This window comes from Quercus lobata, chromosome 4, assembly GCF_001633185.2.
Source record: "Quercus lobata isolate SW786 chromosome 4, ValleyOak3.0 Primary Assembly, whole genome shotgun sequence".
Taxonomy (NCBI): Eukaryota; Viridiplantae; Streptophyta; class Magnoliopsida; order Fagales; family Fagaceae; genus Quercus; species Quercus lobata.
The window spans coordinates 47,759,396-47,777,206 of record NC_044907.1 but is presented as its reverse complement, the minus strand read 5'-3'; the positions used below and the strand labels follow the sequence as shown (position 1 = coordinate 47,777,206).

The 17,811-nt window shown below is 34.4% G+C and overlaps 1 protein-coding gene across 1 annotated transcript; it reads right to left on the bottom strand.

The window, feature by feature from the left end:
* Positions 1-15,931: 15,931 nt before the first annotated feature.
* Positions 15,932-17,396, bottom strand: LOC115985359 (nudix hydrolase 26, chloroplastic-like). The gene is made up of 4 exons (XM_031108304.1): positions 17,265-17,396; positions 16,827-16,912; positions 16,038-16,152; positions 15,932-15,997 (listed from the first exon to the last, which is right to left on the bottom strand). Exons 1-4 carry the CDS (start codon positions 17,394-17,396, stop codon positions 15,932-15,934), a joined length of 399 nt encoding a protein of 132 aa, XP_030964164.1.
* Positions 17,397-17,811: the final 415 nt, after the last annotated feature.

Sequence of the window (17,811 nt, the reverse complement as noted above, 5' to 3'; positions counted from 1 at the left end):
ACATATCTAAAACTAGGAATGCCACCCATAACCTCATATAACAATTATTACAACAAGAAGTCAAGCAATCCAACCACATAACTCATGGAAGTACTTTATAAAACATACAACAAGCACATGCTCACATTCATATATGTCAAAACCATCTCAAATGCAAAGGAACACACTTTAAAACCAACTCATCTCAACACATGAAACAACAAAACTCATATGGTTGCTCTAGGAAACCAACCCCCAAATACTTGTCAGTAAATTAGACAATCAAATCATCTCATCAAAGCAAAAGCCCCCAAATGAAATGAACAAAACCAAACCCCCCAATCTTTCATCATTCACCAAATTCTTGAATTAGTTACAATGGTAATCAAGAAATGACAACATCCAAAGGATCCCATAGATGTAATTGGAAGAATAGTTGCATTTTTACCTTGAAAACAATGACTTATAAATCACAGGATATGATATAGATGAGCTGGCAGGAGAACAATGACAGGAGGAAGGAAGTTGATTACCCAAGGAGACCTTTTTTTTTTTTTGGTGGGGTGTTAGAAAGAGTAATGCTAGAGACATATAAAAATGCACAACTTTGTGCCATAACTTGCCACGTGGTGAGTTGTGATCGGTGGATGTGTGATGGTGGAACATGTGAGGACACACTTCCACCACCCATAACTCGCCACATGGCAAGTCGTGGCACAAAGTTGCACATTTTTATGTGTCCTTAGCATTACTCGTGTTACAAAATATTAGTAAACTACATGCACCTTAGATTGAATTATCATTTGTCTTACATAAGTGGATTATCAAGTGTAAAAATATGATTGATCCTTTGTGGATAGTTGGGTTTACGATTATGGTTGTTAGTTTGTTAGGAAGATTAGTTATTCAGTTATTTTTCCTTTCCATATACTTTGTTTCTTGTATATATGAGTAGAGCCTGTACATTTTCTTCAATTAATTAAATCCGTATAGAAAAATTCCCAAATCTTGCATTCCAAAGCAAACTTAAAGCTCTCTAACAACGTGTAATATTGTAAGAGAGATGTCTTTTAAGACTATCTCTTAAGATAATTTTTCATGTTGCAAAAGTAAAGAGCGGTATTGCATTTTACAGCATAAAAAACATAAACCACTACGAACAATAGAGTGTTTGGTATCTTTTCATGTATTTATGAGAAGGTCGGGTAATCTTCTCAGTTTCCTAGAATGATTGGGAGAAATTTTAATAGAGAATTTTACTAATACCAGATAATGAATATTTTCTAACAAATCTAGGGTGAATTTACAACTCTATTTTTTAGTTGTAAAATATTTTAGCATTTTTGGCTGCTTACTTCATTGTAAAAACTTGGCCAAACTAAAGTTATTTTTGATTTATCAAGAAAATTAAGTGAAAAATGTTGTATAGCATTTTACGGTAAATTTTTTTGTAAAAAAATTTCACACATTATCATGTGGCCCAAACCTCTATTGTGTAACTTGTGTTCTTATCATGTCGAGGGCAGGGGGAAATTGTAGAAACCTTTGACTTTTTTATTGACCTTACCAAAATTTTCCACATCATTATCATAGTCAGCGTTATTAAAAAAAAAAAAAAAAAAGGAAAACTTTCAGCTAAAAACAAACTATTTTCCATGATGGTGAAAATCAAACCCGATACCTATTTTCCACAATGGTGAAAATCAAACCCCCAATACCCAAAAATTTCGGCTAAAAAAAAAGCTCCCAAAATTTTTTCTTCTCCTTCCCCAAAACCCAACTCTGAACGCCATTCTCCTTCTCTCTCTTCTCTAGTTCTCCCCCTCATCTCTCTTTTCTACCCTTTCAGCTTCCTTTGATTTTTTTTTTTTTTTAATGCAATACATCGTATCGCAAAAAGGTGAAAATCAAACTTGAAAGTTCAGATTTGTGTGAAAACACGAGCTTAAACATGAACAACAAACAATAAAAGTAAAGCACAAGAGTAAGGGAAGAGAGATGCAACCATAAGTTAACACCAAGACGTGTATCGAAGAGGAAACTGAAGAACTCAGAGAAAAACCTCTCCGCCACCCTTGAAGCGGTAATCGATCCACTAGTGAATAAGTTGAAGTATACAAATAACAAAAGACTCTCCAAGCCTAGTCTACCCAATGTACTTGAGCCCTCTAAGCTCCTGCTACCAACTGGCTTCTTGGAACCTTGTCTTCACTAGCTTTTCGGATCCCGCAATACACCTGATTGCATCCGCCAAGCCTTACCGGCTTCTTTTGGTAGATCCCAAAGCTTCCCAAGCTCCAAAACACTCTCTACACTCTGAATAGGTGTGGGTTGTGTTTGGATACAAATCTTCTCTCAAGGTATGACAATGGGAGAGGGAAGGAGAAGAGGCTACTAAGATTTCTCACTAAGGATGAGTAAATCTCTCTCTAAAAGATGAGTGTGTGTATTGTAAAAAACCTATCTAAGGTTTTTCTCTCTGAATTGTCTCTCATACTTTTGTGGGTAATGAGAGTATATATAGTATGGGTGAAGGGTAAGAAAGTGACACTTAAAATCCTCCAGGTAGAATGTTTCACGAGTATTTCGCAGGAAGGCCTTACTTGCGAGACACTCGCGAAATTGATAGTTGACACGACTCTTTAGCTTCCAGCATGTGCTTCTCACGTAGCTCTTTCACGGGTAGGCTTCTCGCGAGACACTCACGAAATCCATTTGTTCATCCAATACATGCTCGATTCTTCACCAACTTAATACTAAACCCAATACAATTAGATCCCACAAAATACAAGGAACAAAATTAAAGAAATTACAACACTTTTTGTCATGGAATGAAGCTAACATAAAATATAGTTGTAAATTGCAACTTTACAAAACCCAATAAAACCCTAAACCCCTTCAAGAACTGACCACCACCAAATCTCACCGTTATAGTTTGCACACCCAAACCCCAATATGTGTAGAGGCATTCTCTTCGATTCGCTACCCTAAAGTGAGTGTTGCCCCAAAATCTCTCGGTTCAATTTCTTAAGATGATTCCACTAGCTTTGAATCTTTCGGGTACGTATCAGATCACCTTGAATCCTCAATCTTCCCTATCTTCTTCCTTTTTTGTTGTTGCGGTCCTAATCTATTTGCTTATGAACAATTTGTGGTTTTTGTTTCCATGGTTTCTGAGCATTCTTGAATTAGGACGAAATCAAAATGACTTCGAGGTTTGATTTGGGGTGTTCATTAGTTTCGGGATTTAGGGGTTCCTAATTAGGGTTTGCTGCAATTATAGATTTCAATTGCTAATATGTTTTCTTCTCTTTTCATTTTTGTTTTTCCCAGGGAAACACAATAGAAGATCAAATTCTACTCAGGCTTTGTCTCTTGGCATTTTGAGGAATGGTTAATGATGTATTTAATTTAATTTTAGGATTTCCTCCCTAACCTGTTCTCTTTATTTATTTGTTAGTAGAAGTGAAATTGTGGTTATTGGGTCTAGTTTAGCACTTTGGTTTACTAATTTGTGTTCTTTTAATTCAAAGCTTCTGAATAAGGTTTTAAATATAAGCCGTTCTCAAATAGCCGTTCTTTCTATGTTTTTTACCTTATTCTTTTACTCTCTTAGCCGTTCTTTCTGCCTCTCTCAATTCTCAAAACAACTTGAAAGTTCGAATTTGTGTGAAAACACAAGAGCTGTTTAGACCCCCAAATTAATAATTACATCTCGGTTGATTTTACTCTAACTTAGACCAAGTGCGGAGTAGAGTAAATGCGAGCGAACAAACAATATAACTACTTTAAGCCATATTCACCAAATATCAACAATAAAATGAAAGCTAAAAGAGTAGGGAAGAAGAATGCAAATACAAGATAACACCCCGATGTGTTATTGAAGAGGAAACCGAAGAACTCGACGAAAAACCTCTCTGCCGCCCTCCAAGTGGTAAATCGATTCACTAGAGAATGAGTTAAAGTACATGAATAACAAAAGACCCTCCAAGCCAAGTCTACCCCATGTACTTGAGCCCTCCAAGCTCTTGCTACCAACTGACTTGACGAAACCTTTTCTTCTTTAGCTCTCCGGATCACGTAATTCAGCCCGATTGCATCCACTAAACAAATAGCTTTCTAATGCTTCCTAGCAGCACCAAAACCTCACTTTACACTTAGAATTGGTGTGGTAAGTGTTTGGGCTATCAATCTCTCAAGGATTTGGATATGGAGAGGTAGGAGTTGAGGAAAACTACAATGGATTGTGTAGAGGATTGTGGGTAGAACAATCTCTAACTCTCAAGGGTTATGATTAGGGTTTTCTCTCTGAAAAGCACTCCTTTCAATATGTGGGTAATGTGGATATATATAGTGTGGGTAAATACATGGTGTTTCAGATATGACAAAATAGCAAAACAGAATGTTTCGCGGGTATCTTGCGGGAAAGCCTTACCCGTGAAATACTCAAGAACTAGCAATCACTATCTGTCATGACTCTTCGCATTCCAGTATGTGCTGAGCACATGGTTCACTTTGCGGGAAGTTTTCTCACGAGCTACCCGCGAAAACTCCTTTGATCTTCAATGATGTCTTTGAGTCTTCATACTCTCTCTCACACATAACCTATACAATGAAATCCCACATAAAATACAGGGTACATAAGATTGAATAAAATTATATTCAAATTTGGTACGGAATTAAAGCCAACACAAAATAATTGTAAATCACAACTTTACAATCTCTCCCTTTGGCTATTCTGTGACAAAACCCCTAAAACAGATTCTAGACTTAAACGTGGGTCTGGGAACAGTGGTAAAACTCACTCTCGAACCATGGTAATCTTATTATTTGATCAAATCATTAAATTATTTATTTCTCTTGAAATCATTTCAATGTTTTGTTTATTTTTACACACGCCTTTTTTTATGGGGCCTACAACCATTATGTGGCATAGGGGTTACATCCCATATGAAACTTAATATTACACCATTTCTACGAATAGCCCTTAATGCTGCATCTCCCAAAATTATTTCTTGAAGGTAAAGGCGGGCCTCGAAGAATCGAAGAATTGCAGATAGATGTACAAAAAGAAATTAATTGTGTAAACCGAAAACTCAACATTGCTCTTACAAGAATTACAAACCCTTATGGACATCCTAATATTCTCGCCGAATTTATAGCCGGACAATTAAAGAATAGGGTTTCATTTCGAAAAGCAATACACCTAATCTAGAAGCCGTGAAGCACTTGCACGTATACACTTGTAACCTGAAACACTCACACATATACAAAACTTTCATTAAGCTTATGACAAGTTGAATACACGGTACGAATATGAGCAAGTAAAATGCGATCAAGGTAATAAACAGGATATAAACTATAAACCTTAACTTGATCAAACAAGAGCAGTCATTAAAAGATGACTACAATGATCATTTAACTAGTCAATGATCATCCGGACATGCAATGTAATTAAGAGCAATGCAAAAATCAATTGCATGTCCAACACATAACCAATGCGAAATACACGAAGTATTTGCATCAAGGATACAAGATCCAACAAGGGCACAAGTGTGTAGTACTAAAGATAATGCAACAAAATCTAAAAGTACTTAAAAACGCTACAAAGCAAGGATACAAAAACAAAGTACTGAATATAAACTGAAAGTTTTAAACCAAAGTACTTAAAGGCTTTAAAAGAAAGTAATGTAAATATCCAAGAGTTATAAAAACTATAAAGGAAAAACTAACAAACTGTAAAGACTAGCCAAAAAACTAATAAGCTGTAAACTAGACTAGCCAAACAATGGTTAGACTATCCAAAAGTATGTGTCAGCTTTCTTTTTTTGAGTTCACAAAACCCCCCCTTTCAATATGCACACTTCCTTTTTTGTAATGCTCTCCACCTTACTATATGCTATTGTCCAAACTATACAGTGAGTTGCTCTCCCCCTTTATAAATTTTTTCTGCAATTAGATAATGCAATTGGTTTGAATGATTGATAGGATGCTTTTAAACCCATATATAATGGCTGCATGATAATGATTTTTAGTTATTTGAGTTCTGAAATTATCTACAAGTTAATTTGTAATATCGACATGTTTAATGTTGGCGATGCTCTTTTATTTCTCAAAAAGGAATTGATATTACTATTTCAAGAATAATACTACGCTCTTACATGAAAGCATCTGTTAGTGGAGAAGGTTTTGAATTGACTAATTAATTCAGCTGAATTTATGCTGTATATTATGTTTGATAATATTTGTCAGATAAAATATGAGGATTATCTGTTATTCATCCTCTTAGCAAATATGTAATCCTTAAAAATACGTGATTTTTGTTGTGATAAGTAGAAAAGCTGGAAGCACTACCTTGATTTGGATACATTGTCATTGGCCTTGATTTTTATTTTGTTGCTGGAAATGAATTTCTTGTCAAAGTTTGTGTGTACACTGTACAATACATGTATTTTGTAAGACTAAGACTAAGACTACATAGAATTTTTGGTTCATATCATTTGTAACTTCTGGACTACATTCCATGCAACTTTTTCTTTCTTTCCCCAAATATTATGACTGTATTTTAATTAGCTTTATTATGGTACAATGTCAGACCTTAGTATCATAACATGGTTTATGCCGTTTGAAATACAGGTATTACTGGAATACTTTGCAATAGATTTTTCCGTGATTTTGTGTTGACTGACCATAATGATGAAGTCCTCAAGGCAAGATAACAAAATTAAATTTCAATGCTTTGACATTTGGTAGGTAATCTCCAATCTTGACTATTTATATTACCCATCCTCAGATATTGAAGAAAAATATACAGCTGCATGCATCTTCTGAAAATCCAAATGATTGTGCTAAAATGGGGAAATTCTTATCAGATTAACTAAATTTTACGAAAATATTCGGGTGGGTTTGATTTAGTTCTTGGAGCTGACATATATATTCATAAATGGTTTTTTCTTCCTCTTCATTTTTAAGAAATACAAACAAGCTCACTTTTATTCAACAACTAATAGTGGGGAAAAGTGCATGACTGCACAAAAGCCAGAAAATTGTCAGGCCTGCAACTGCAATTGACATAAAAGTAAAGTAAATCTGTGACAAATTGGTTAGTAGGTTTGTTTGAAATATAGGTATTACTGGAATACTTTGCAATAGATTTTTCCGTGATTTTGTGTTGACTGACCATAATGATGAAGTCCTCAAGGCATGATAACAAAATTAAATTTCAATGCTTTGACATTTGGTAGGTAATCTCCAATCTTGACTATTTATATTACCCATCCTCAGATATTGAAGAAAAATATATAGTTGCATGCATCTACTGAAAATCAAAATAATTGTGTTGGTGAGAGAAATAAACTCAAAATGAAAAATATATAATTGGCTTACCTAATATCTTCTTTTTCTTTTTCTTCCCCTTCTCACCTCCTATACGCAGGAATAGTAGTTGAGAAGCTAGAATGGGGAAATTCTTATCAGATTAACTAAATTTTACGAAAATATTCGGGAGGGTTTGATTTAGTTCTTGGAGCTGACATTTATATTCATAATTGTTTTTTTTCTTCCTCCTCATTTTTAAGAAATACAAACAAGCTCACTTTTATTCAACTACTAATAGTGGGGAAAAGTGCATAACTACACAAAAGCTAGAAAATTGTCTGGCCTGCAACTGCAATTGACATAAAAGTGAAGTAAATCTTTGACAAATTGTTTAGTAGGTAGTCTTGTTGAGTGAACTATGTATGTGTGTAGACATGCATATATTTACTTACTAATTTGATTTTGTTTCGGTATTAATCTCAGAGGGGTTTATGCACTTATGCCCATCGTGTAAGGTTAAAACTATAGTACCTAAACATGTTCACAAGGATGCAAAATCATTGACATTACATGTGATTTACAATTGATCTCTACTATAAAGACTTAAAAATAACTAGGGACAATTTTATAATCTTTAATAAGAAAGTCGAAAACCTTAGTCTTTGTCATAGTATGAGCAAACCTACCTTTCAGATTGGTGAAGAAACATTAGACATATATCTTCTGAAAAATATATATATATATATATATATATATTTATATTTATATATAAAGAAATGTCTAAACTGAAGTTCCTTTTTGCATATGAACTATTTTGGCAGTTTCATTGGCTGCCGATATCACCATCTTTTGTTTGGAAAGACATGCATTATGTTTGATAAATCCTAAAGTTGAATTAATTCAAGAAAATTGAAAATATCAGTATTACGAAGCCCTTCAACAGCCCAATAAATTTCAGGATGTCTATTTGATAGCATGGCATGATAGGATAATATGGTCATTTTAACAATGCCTTCATATTGTAGCTGATTTCTCTTAAGATGCTAATTAAATAGTATAAAGAATTGAATGGATGAATTTCTTTTTCTGATTCTTTACTATTAGCAACAACATCACCAGGCAGCATTTCTGTTCTAGGTTTCCTTGATGAAGTACTATAGGAACCGGAGATTGGATGACTCGGTGTTCGTGCTTGATTTTTGATGTAGGACACAATTTACTATTTAATTATTGTATTTATTAATTTTGGTATTTAATTTGTATTTTTCATTATTTTATGTTTAGGGTTATTATTTCCTTATTTTTAAGTGCATTTAATGCTTTTTAGGTCAAATTTGGTTCCTGTTATGGTTAGGTATTAATTAGGAGCTATTTTAGAATATATTTTCTTGTCTTTCAAGTTTTAAAATAGGCCCCTAAGTCTGTACACGTTTTTTTAACAATTATTCAATTAATAAAATTCAAACTTTTGTCTTCAATTTTCTGGTGGATTCCAAACCCTTTCTCTATGTGAATTCAAGGACCCTTATGGATTCAAGAAACCCTCGTGGATTCGAGGTTATTTTCAGAAGCAAACATGTTTTGTTTCTCGTTTTCTAGAAGTAGACGTATTCTGCTTCTTGACGCTTCTGCATCCTGCATCAGTTGGTATTAAAGCCTTTACTTATCCTGGTTTGGTGGCTGACGTATGAGATGGTAGCAATTTCGATGATAGAAAACTTAGTAAGTATTACATGACGTATAGCTAGCACTCACAAATATCTTTCTAGGATGCCGTTGTTGGAGCATGGAAACAATAGGGATAATTGTTGCGGAGACATAACTCCCGGGCAACCTATTTGTAAGCAAATTTCATATAGGCCTTATAAAATAATTGCTACTTTTAATGGCTATTTTTATAAAGAAGATTTTCTTGATTGGTTACTTGATCTAGAAGATTTATTTGACTATGAGAATATTTGCGATGAGAAAAAATTTAAACTTGCTTTGTATAAACTTAGTGAGTATGCCTTACGTTGGTGCAAATGAATACAGTCTAATAGAATTAGACGAGGTAAAGACAAAATTCATTCATGGACAAGGATGAAAAAGATGCTTGCTATCAACTTTTATCCTTTGGATTGTGATGAACTTTTGTCGTATACAAAACAAGATTATTATTGGCCAAGAAGTTCATGTTGAAGAAAATACTTTTCTTGAAGAATATGTAGAATTCAAAGAAGAAAATATAGAGTTTTAAGGAAATTAATGAAGGCATAGTTATAGAATAAAAACCTGAAATCAATATTGTGGATGAGATTGATGAAGACCCTATTATAGCGAAAGATCTTGAGGTCGAGCTACTAGAGACCATTAAAGAAGAAATTATAGAGGAAGTTTTCAACGATCTCGATGAAGTCAAGTTAGATGATTGCAACGTTCAAGCTCCTATTATTTTGGTGGGAGACACTGAAACAAAGTTTATTGATTTTATTGCGGTTGATAGATTTGATTCAATTGTCATTTCTTATTTGGTAAATCTCAACAATTACGTGATGACTAAGGAAAAACATATTCAAGTTGATCTGTTTATTCCATTGATGAGTTGCAAGTATGGAAAGAAGATCAATGGATGAACTCAAGGACGAGTTTGTTTCAAGTGGAGGGGGCCTAATTAAAGAATGATGGAGATTTATGTAATAGCCACCAATCAAGGCTATTTATGTAATTTACTTTCTATTTAGTAATTGAATGTTTCATATTGAGAATAGGGATATTTGAGATTTGAATTCTAATCTGCAACATTCATTCAGAAACAAATTACAATATTAAGTTTTCATGTTAAACTATAATGAAATGATGATTGAAGTAAATAAACAAAGATTAAATAATAATTCATACTCAATAGCTTTTCCGTGCATCGTATGGGTTAGCAACTAGTTCTTATGAAATCTATATATATATATATTTTTTAAAAGATAAACATAAGTCATGCTTCCATAAAAGAATGAATCCATAACCTCACACTCCATCCGTTGTTTATGGGAGGAGATGTCATTTTGTCTAAAGACCGTTTGATGTAGAACAAAGAGATCCAATGCTAAAGTTGGAGCACATAATTCTTAAAGGGAGTTGTAGGAAAAACAAATAGAACACGGAAAAAATAAGAAGATAAAGATAAATACAAACCTAGGAATTAGCACTTGTAAATCTGTCCTAACACCTACTTTATGTCTTCCCTACGTCATTTTGTTGCTAATTTGGGGCCAAAATGGCACAATAGCACTGTTTACCAAAATATATATCAATCTACCACTGTTTTAGAAATATGTGGAGATCTATCACTTTTTGGGTACTCGTGTTTGGGGAACTCGAGTTTTCCATGGTACAAGTCCCATGAACTCAAATTCCATGGAAAATTTTTGAAAATTTTTTATGGTACTCAAGTTCCATGAACATGAGTTCCATAAAAAGTTTTCCGGCGAATTTGAAGGTTATTTTTTCAAAGAACTCGAGTTTATGGAACTCGAGTACCATGGAAAACTCGAGTTCCCCAAACTCAAGTACTTAAAAAGTGGTAGATCCCTACATATTTCCAAAACAATGGTAGATTGATATATTTTTCGGTAAATAGTGGTATTTGGCCATTTTGGCCGCTAGTTTAGTGTTTTGTACGCTCTTATGTTTTATTTTGTTAGGTGCAATCTAATGAATTTTGGATATGCATAATGGCTATTATGCGGGTATAGTTATGCTCAGCATGACCTTTAGTAGTTAACTTTCAAATTTTCTTTAGTTTATAAACCATATATCATAGTCTAATCAAAGATAGGTAAGAAATGAACTTTTTAGAAAACATTGCAAAGAATTTCCACCATTTTTTTTTTTAATTCCTCTGAGTGTGATTGGTTTTTTCCAAAATTTGATTGCTAAAATAAACTAGATGTGATTTGTCTAGGTCTTTATATCACTTATCTTCCTTTCCTTCATAATTCCTTGCCAAACAAATCTTGTTTGCTAGCTGCACCAAATTAACCCAGAAACCTTTTGTTTCTTTTATTTTTATTTTTTTTGGATTAAGAAAAACCAAGAGAAATCAGTCCGAAGGATTTGTCACCCTCTGCCAAAGCAACTGAGAGCTTTTCCACAGGTGGAATTTGAAATTTGATGGGTTAACCATCACAGAGATAGCATCCTGCTCTCAGATAGTCTCATATTAGATAAAGGATAGAATTGTAATAAGATGGTCATCAATTTTGAAGTGCCATAGGGAGTTTGGTATTCAAAGATCAAGGATGTTTGCACCTAATATTGCCAAAATGTTTTTCATTGCATTGGCTTGTGGAACCAAAGTACAATGCCTTTTTCCTTATCTTACCCTTTTTAAAAATAAAAAGCTCCATTTTAAAAAATAAATAATGAAACTATTCCACATCTAAAAGCATCAGTATTCATGCACCCAAAACTAAGCAGCAATGATCCAAGGAAAAGAAAGTTGCAAACTTCAGCTGCACCATTACCACCTAAATACTAGTGACAGCAGACAACCTAGAGTTGTAAACATATAAACACCAAGAAGCTTTTTTTTTTTTTTTTTTGGATAGGTAAAAGATCTTTTTTAATAAAAGAAGAGAAGCACACAAAATGTTCCTATAGTACATAGGACATGTACCAAAGGAAACAAAACATTAAGTAAAAGAACACAAATCTAAAAATTCCCAAAAAGAGGGGATATAAGGACCGCTCAATGCAGTCATCCAATCAAATAGAGTAAGCAAGAAAAACCGTTTCAGTTCAATGATGGAATGTTCCTCTCCATTGAAAGTTTTAAGATTCTATTCTCGCAAATTAGTCGATATGATGCATTGTGGAATTGCTCCCCAAATAGCTACTGCCCAACACCTGCCGCCCACCCTTCTATTCCAACAAGCTAGTAGATCCACTACTTGCTTAGGCATCACTCAAGAAACCCCACAGAGGCTAAACACAAACATCTACAAATTATATGCATAAGAGCAGCAAAGGAGCAAGTGACCCACCAATTCCCAACTGTTCTTGCACATGAAACATCTGTTAACAATATAAATATTCCTCCTCAAATTATCCAAAGTGAGAATCTTTCCCCTAGCCTATCCAAGTAAAATAAGCCACTCCAGAAGGAATTTTCACCCTCCAAATAATTTCCAAAGGGAATGCATGACTTCCTCTAGTCGTTAGGGCTCTATAATAAGATTTTAACTTTGAAAAATCCATTCTTTGCAGGCTTCCACACCATTTTATCAACCCCATTCTGATCAATATTAGTGGAATACAATAAAGCAGAGAAAGATTATTGTTAGAGATATATTAGCCCATTAGTATAGGCCCAAGCCTAATTCTACTTTGTGTGCAAGTCAAGTCTCCTACTTGTACTAGAAGTCTATTAGTCTAGGGTTTATTCTGCTATATATACACATGTTATGATTCATTATAACACAGGATTTATACTACACTATAATATATTATTGATGTAGTCCTTTAGGGTTTTCTCCGTGAATGTAGGCCGTTAGGCTGAACCACGTAACTCTCTTGTGTTATTGTGTTTTATACTTCATGCTTTCGCTTCCGCATCTATACTAGTATATTCAACATGGTGTATCAATACTAATATTTAACATGGTATCAGAGCCACCTTCCTGTGGCCATGGTTTTCTGTCCTTACGGTATATTTAAGAGCAATCTTTGTCTTCCTCGGTGTTTTTCTTCACTGCGTTCATCTTCTTTGGCTTCCTACTGCTGCCGTCAAAACTCTCCGGTATAGTCAAGCCACCGTTAGAAGTCGCATCAACATTACAAGACCATTGCCTTCCTCAAACTACCGTCACAGAGCCAAACTTCATTCAAGGGATCTCCTCAACCTTATCAAATCTCAAGATTTCATCAAGCTTCCATCTTGAGTTTGAGAGGGGGTGTTAGAGATATATTAGCCCATTAGTATAGGACCAAGCCTAATTCTACTTTGTGTGCAAGTCAAGTCTTCTACTTGTACTAGAAGTCTATTAGTCTAGGGTTTATTCTACTATATATACACATGTTATGATTCATTATAACACAGGATTTGTACTACACTATAATATATTATTGATGTAGCCCTTTAGGGTTTCCTCCGTGGATGTAGGCCGTTAGGCTGAACCACGTAACTCTCTTGTGTTATTGTGTTTTATACTTCATGCTTTCGCTTCCGCATCTATACTAGTATATTCAACATGGTGTATCAATACTAATATTTAACAATTATAAACTCTCCAGCTCCCAATTTTGGATAGAACGAGTAAAATGGATATTACAATGAATAAACTCATTCTGTCCACCCAAAACATCAGCTACAAATGCATCCTTCCTCTGAGCAATCCCATACAACATGGGAAAAGACGCTCGGAGAGGAACGTCAATGCACCACATGTCATCCTAGAAATGAATATGGCACCTCAAACCGTACACTAAGAACATTTTTTTTTTTTTTTTGGAGAATATTTAAGGAGATATTCTTTTAGAGGAAATTTGGCATTTAGCATTATGTTAGCAATTATTTAGTCAGTTGTCAAGTTTGCAAACTAGCATCTTGAGGCTTTGAAACTCGAGTTTTGTGAAGGAACTTGAGTCTCTAAGTCTTGAGTTCAAAGCTGTGGAAGAAAAAATCCATGTGAAACTCGAGTTCCTGCTGAAGAAAGAGTTGGGTTTGTGCATGCTGGGTTTGTTCTTGCAGTGGGTCTCTTACTTTGTACACACTCTATGGAACTCGAGTCTCTACAAGTGGATTATTTATTTGCATTAGCTTGGAACTCGAGTCTCTAAGACTCAATTTTCTTCACTGAACTCGAGCCTCAAATACTCGAAATACTAGTTTGCTAAAATGTTTCAAAAATATGCCAACTAACGAAATAGTTGCTAAAATAATGTTTAAATGGAAAATTTCTCTATCCTTGAAAGGTAGAAAGGATAACGTGGCTTCTTACCTGCCTTGAAACTTTGCCAATTCCAATCCCATCATAAATCCCTTTCCCCAAACATTCCACAATACTTAGTGCCATTATTCTATTCAAAGGCAGTCTCCTCACACCCCACATTGAGCCCACCAACAGCCCCAAAAGCCATCGGTTGATGTTAGTGACGAGCTATTTGTTAGCTTTGCTTGCTCTACCCATCACCTTGATAGGTTCAATTTGGTTGCCTAAGAAACTGACCACTTACAAGGGTAAAATTCAAATTCTGAAATTTTAGGGTATAAAATCTAAACACTCCCAAACTTTAAGGATGTAGTTTGCAATTTAGCCAAGACTTAAAATCAGAAGCTTTGTAACTTAACTGGCCATAGCATCCAAAATTTAAATCCTCACTCTCCTGTTGTAACTATCAAATTATAAAAAAGAGAGGTTATAGTTTTAAATAAAAGTTAGTAAAAAAAATGTTAAAGATAATTTTTCACTACTTTTTAACAATTTTTTTTTAATGATTAGACCTACCATTAACACTATTGTTGTGAACCAACCAAAAAAAATCAAGAAACCATCCAACAAACAGGAAGATGGCACCTCTCCAAGCCTTTAAGCTTGGGGTTTAAAGAGGAGACTCAGGGTTCAAGCGACCAAAATACAATAATCTCCTATACACAGAAGAATCATAGCAATTTATGTACAAAAATGTGTTTCCTCTATTTGGAGAACTCCTATGCAAGAAAATGAGAATGAAAAAGTTGACCAAAATGAATGACCAAAGTCCTATTTATAGACATATATGCACTAGTTCAGAAAGGTGTAGAGCCAATAGACACTTAATTTTGAAAAAGAAAATGCACAGTAAACATTAAAAAAAAAAAAAAATGACGGACCCACACCCAACCAACTTGATGCAGGTGGACAACCTGTGTGGGAAATTTTTTTTTTTTTTGGGGGGGGGGGGGGGGGGGTGGGGGTACCAAAAACCCACTTTGGTTAATAGAGTCACGGTTCTTTAAGTTGGAGATTGTATGCTCATTATTTTCTTTGTTGAACTTGTTCTGTCTAGCAACTGAGCTTGTAATCAAGATGGCCCTTGTATCTTGGGGAAATAGAAATGAATGGACTGAATTTGACATGGAGGCAGACACCTTCCAAGAAAAAGAAAAAAAAGGGAAAATTGAGGAAAGAATTTGAAAAAGAAAAGTGTGAAATGTTATGACTTATTCATTTAATGGTGAAATACTATGGATTACAACTTGCAAGTCTTATTGGCAAAAATAATCTTCGTTCACCTGAAGGAGGTCAAGTATTGTGTGGATTTAGGTTACATACATACATATTTGGACACCATGGATAGTGAAGGTGTTGGTATGGGCTGTTGCCCTCAATTTCTTTAAAAGGCATTTAGTGTCAGGGTTCTAGTAACAGTACTGCTGCTCCTCTTATAACAAGAGGACCTAGATTCAATAGCATTGTGTTTATTAAAGAGAAATCACTTAGCCAAAGACATAACAGAATGCATCAATTGAGGAAAGACGGAAGGTTGAATTGCCCTAGGATTGGCCAGTGATTTGTCTTAAGGTTCTTTAGCATTTAACTATTTATTTATTTGCTTGGGATAAAATAATTAAATAAACAAAAAACTCAGACAAGATTTATTTATTTACTATACCTTAAGTTTACTGAAGATATGGAGCAAAAACTATCATAACTTCCTTGTAAACAGGCTTATTAAAATACACTGCCTGCACAGAATGGAAAAAAGACCATGTAAAGAAGACGAACAAGCTCAACTTTTTGTTCTGGAGATATCCATGACCACTCGCCAAACTCAGCTTTCTCGGTCCCATCACCCAAAAGATTGATTTCTTCATCCTTCCCAGTGAATTTAAGAAGAAACCTGAAAGGGTTTGCAAGTTTGACGAAGTTATAAAATCTGAATTGAGAAAACTGAATGATTCAATTAATTATTGTTTGTGTACAAAGATATATATACCTGTACTGAAAGCTAACAAACAAAACTAACAAAAACTAATTAACTAACTTTCCCTCCAGAAAATGAACTGACAGCTGTAATCCACTATCTATAAACTAACTCCTAAACTACAAGTAGTTTTACAACAAAATACTAAACGGCTTGTAGCTCTATAACTTGTTTCTTCTTCTTATCCTCTGTTTCTGCAGTAGTAGCAGTAGCTTCTGCAGTGACTTTCCTCAAAGCTTTCTTCTGTTTAGATGAGACTTCCTTAGATTCATCTCTATTGCTTTCACAGAAGTTAAATACAAATTTACACTCACAGGCATGTTTTAATTCTAAAATTACTTGCGTATCCAAATTACTATATTCTACGTGCCCCCAACCAAAAAAATCTGTAATTTTGTATCCTAGATTAGGTTATGTTAGGTTGAATACATCCAATGGTTACAAGTTGATATTTCAGTTGTCCTGGGTTTGATAAACTAATCCTCAGCTTGGTTAATTCCCTAAACTGAATCTGACCTAGTCTAGACTCAGTTGCAGCCTTTCACCATATATACCACATCTAACTATGTATGGCTGTATCATATGCTCACCACTTCTGTGCTTGACCCTTCCAGTCTGATCCCCACTGATGTTTAAGCTTTTCCCTGACTTCAGGTGGGAAGTCATATGCCAACCACTAAGGTACCTGCATGTGAATGCGAAACATACTGGAATGGAATTGTAAGATTAAAATGTGATCCAAAGTCTGTTTGACACTGATTTTATAAAGTGCATAACGCATATCTGTTACTCAAGCTTTAACTTATTTCTAACAATGGAATTGTTAGATTAAAATATCATGCATGAGTTGATAGACAACGGTGGAGCATTAGTATTAAAAATACTGATAGACTTTTTTTTACTTGGGCTAGGTTTTTTATTTTTTTACTATAAAAGAAAAAAGGTATCCCACGAAAAAGAAGAAAGAAAAAAAAGGAGTACAATGAGAATTAAAGGGAAACCTCACAAAAATATGAACCCCAATAAACCTTAGATGCCATGGCACTTCTGCCTCTCATAAAAGCATACACAGAGCAGAGTGGATAGTTTTGCAGAACTTGTAGAACTTCTGAATTCTGATAGAATTTGCTCCTTGAGGCTGACTGGATACTCGAAGACATCATTCTCATTAGGGATAGTTTTGTTTATTTTATTTTTATTTTTTATATTTTTTTATTACTTTTTACAGTATACTTTTACGATGTAAATGTGTTGACTTAACTTTGGTTAGTGCTGCAAAAGAGAAATAGATTATTGGTTGGTTAAAAGAATGTCTCTTTTCTCTTTTCCATTGTACAACATGACTTTTAAATAAAGTCTATTATCATTTCTGCTAAAAAAAAAAAAAATAGTAAACTTTCTTAAGGTCATTTTTTGGAATTTTCACGTGTAAAGTTACCATTTTGCCCTTGGTTGAAACATGATAAAACAAAAGGAATGAAGGGTTGCAAAATGGGGTGTTTATTACACTTGTTTCTAGTGGATGCCTATTAGGGTCCACTCAACTTTGCTAGAGTGGGCTTGTCTCCGCTCAAT

Coding starts and splice junctions, on each gene's coding strand:
- LOC115985359 (XM_031108304.1), bottom strand. CDS start 17,396: ATGTCTTCGAGTATCCAGTCAGCCTCAAGGAGCAAATTCTATCAGAAT. Junction 16,153..16,826: donor AAGGGTCAAGCACAGAAGTG/GTGAGCATATGA, acceptor AAACCCTTTCAG/GTTTCTTCTTAAATTCACTG. Junction 15,998..16,037: donor CAGAACAAAAAGTTGAGCTT/GTTCGTCTTCTT, acceptor CATTCTGTGCAG/GCAGTGTATTTTAATAAGCC.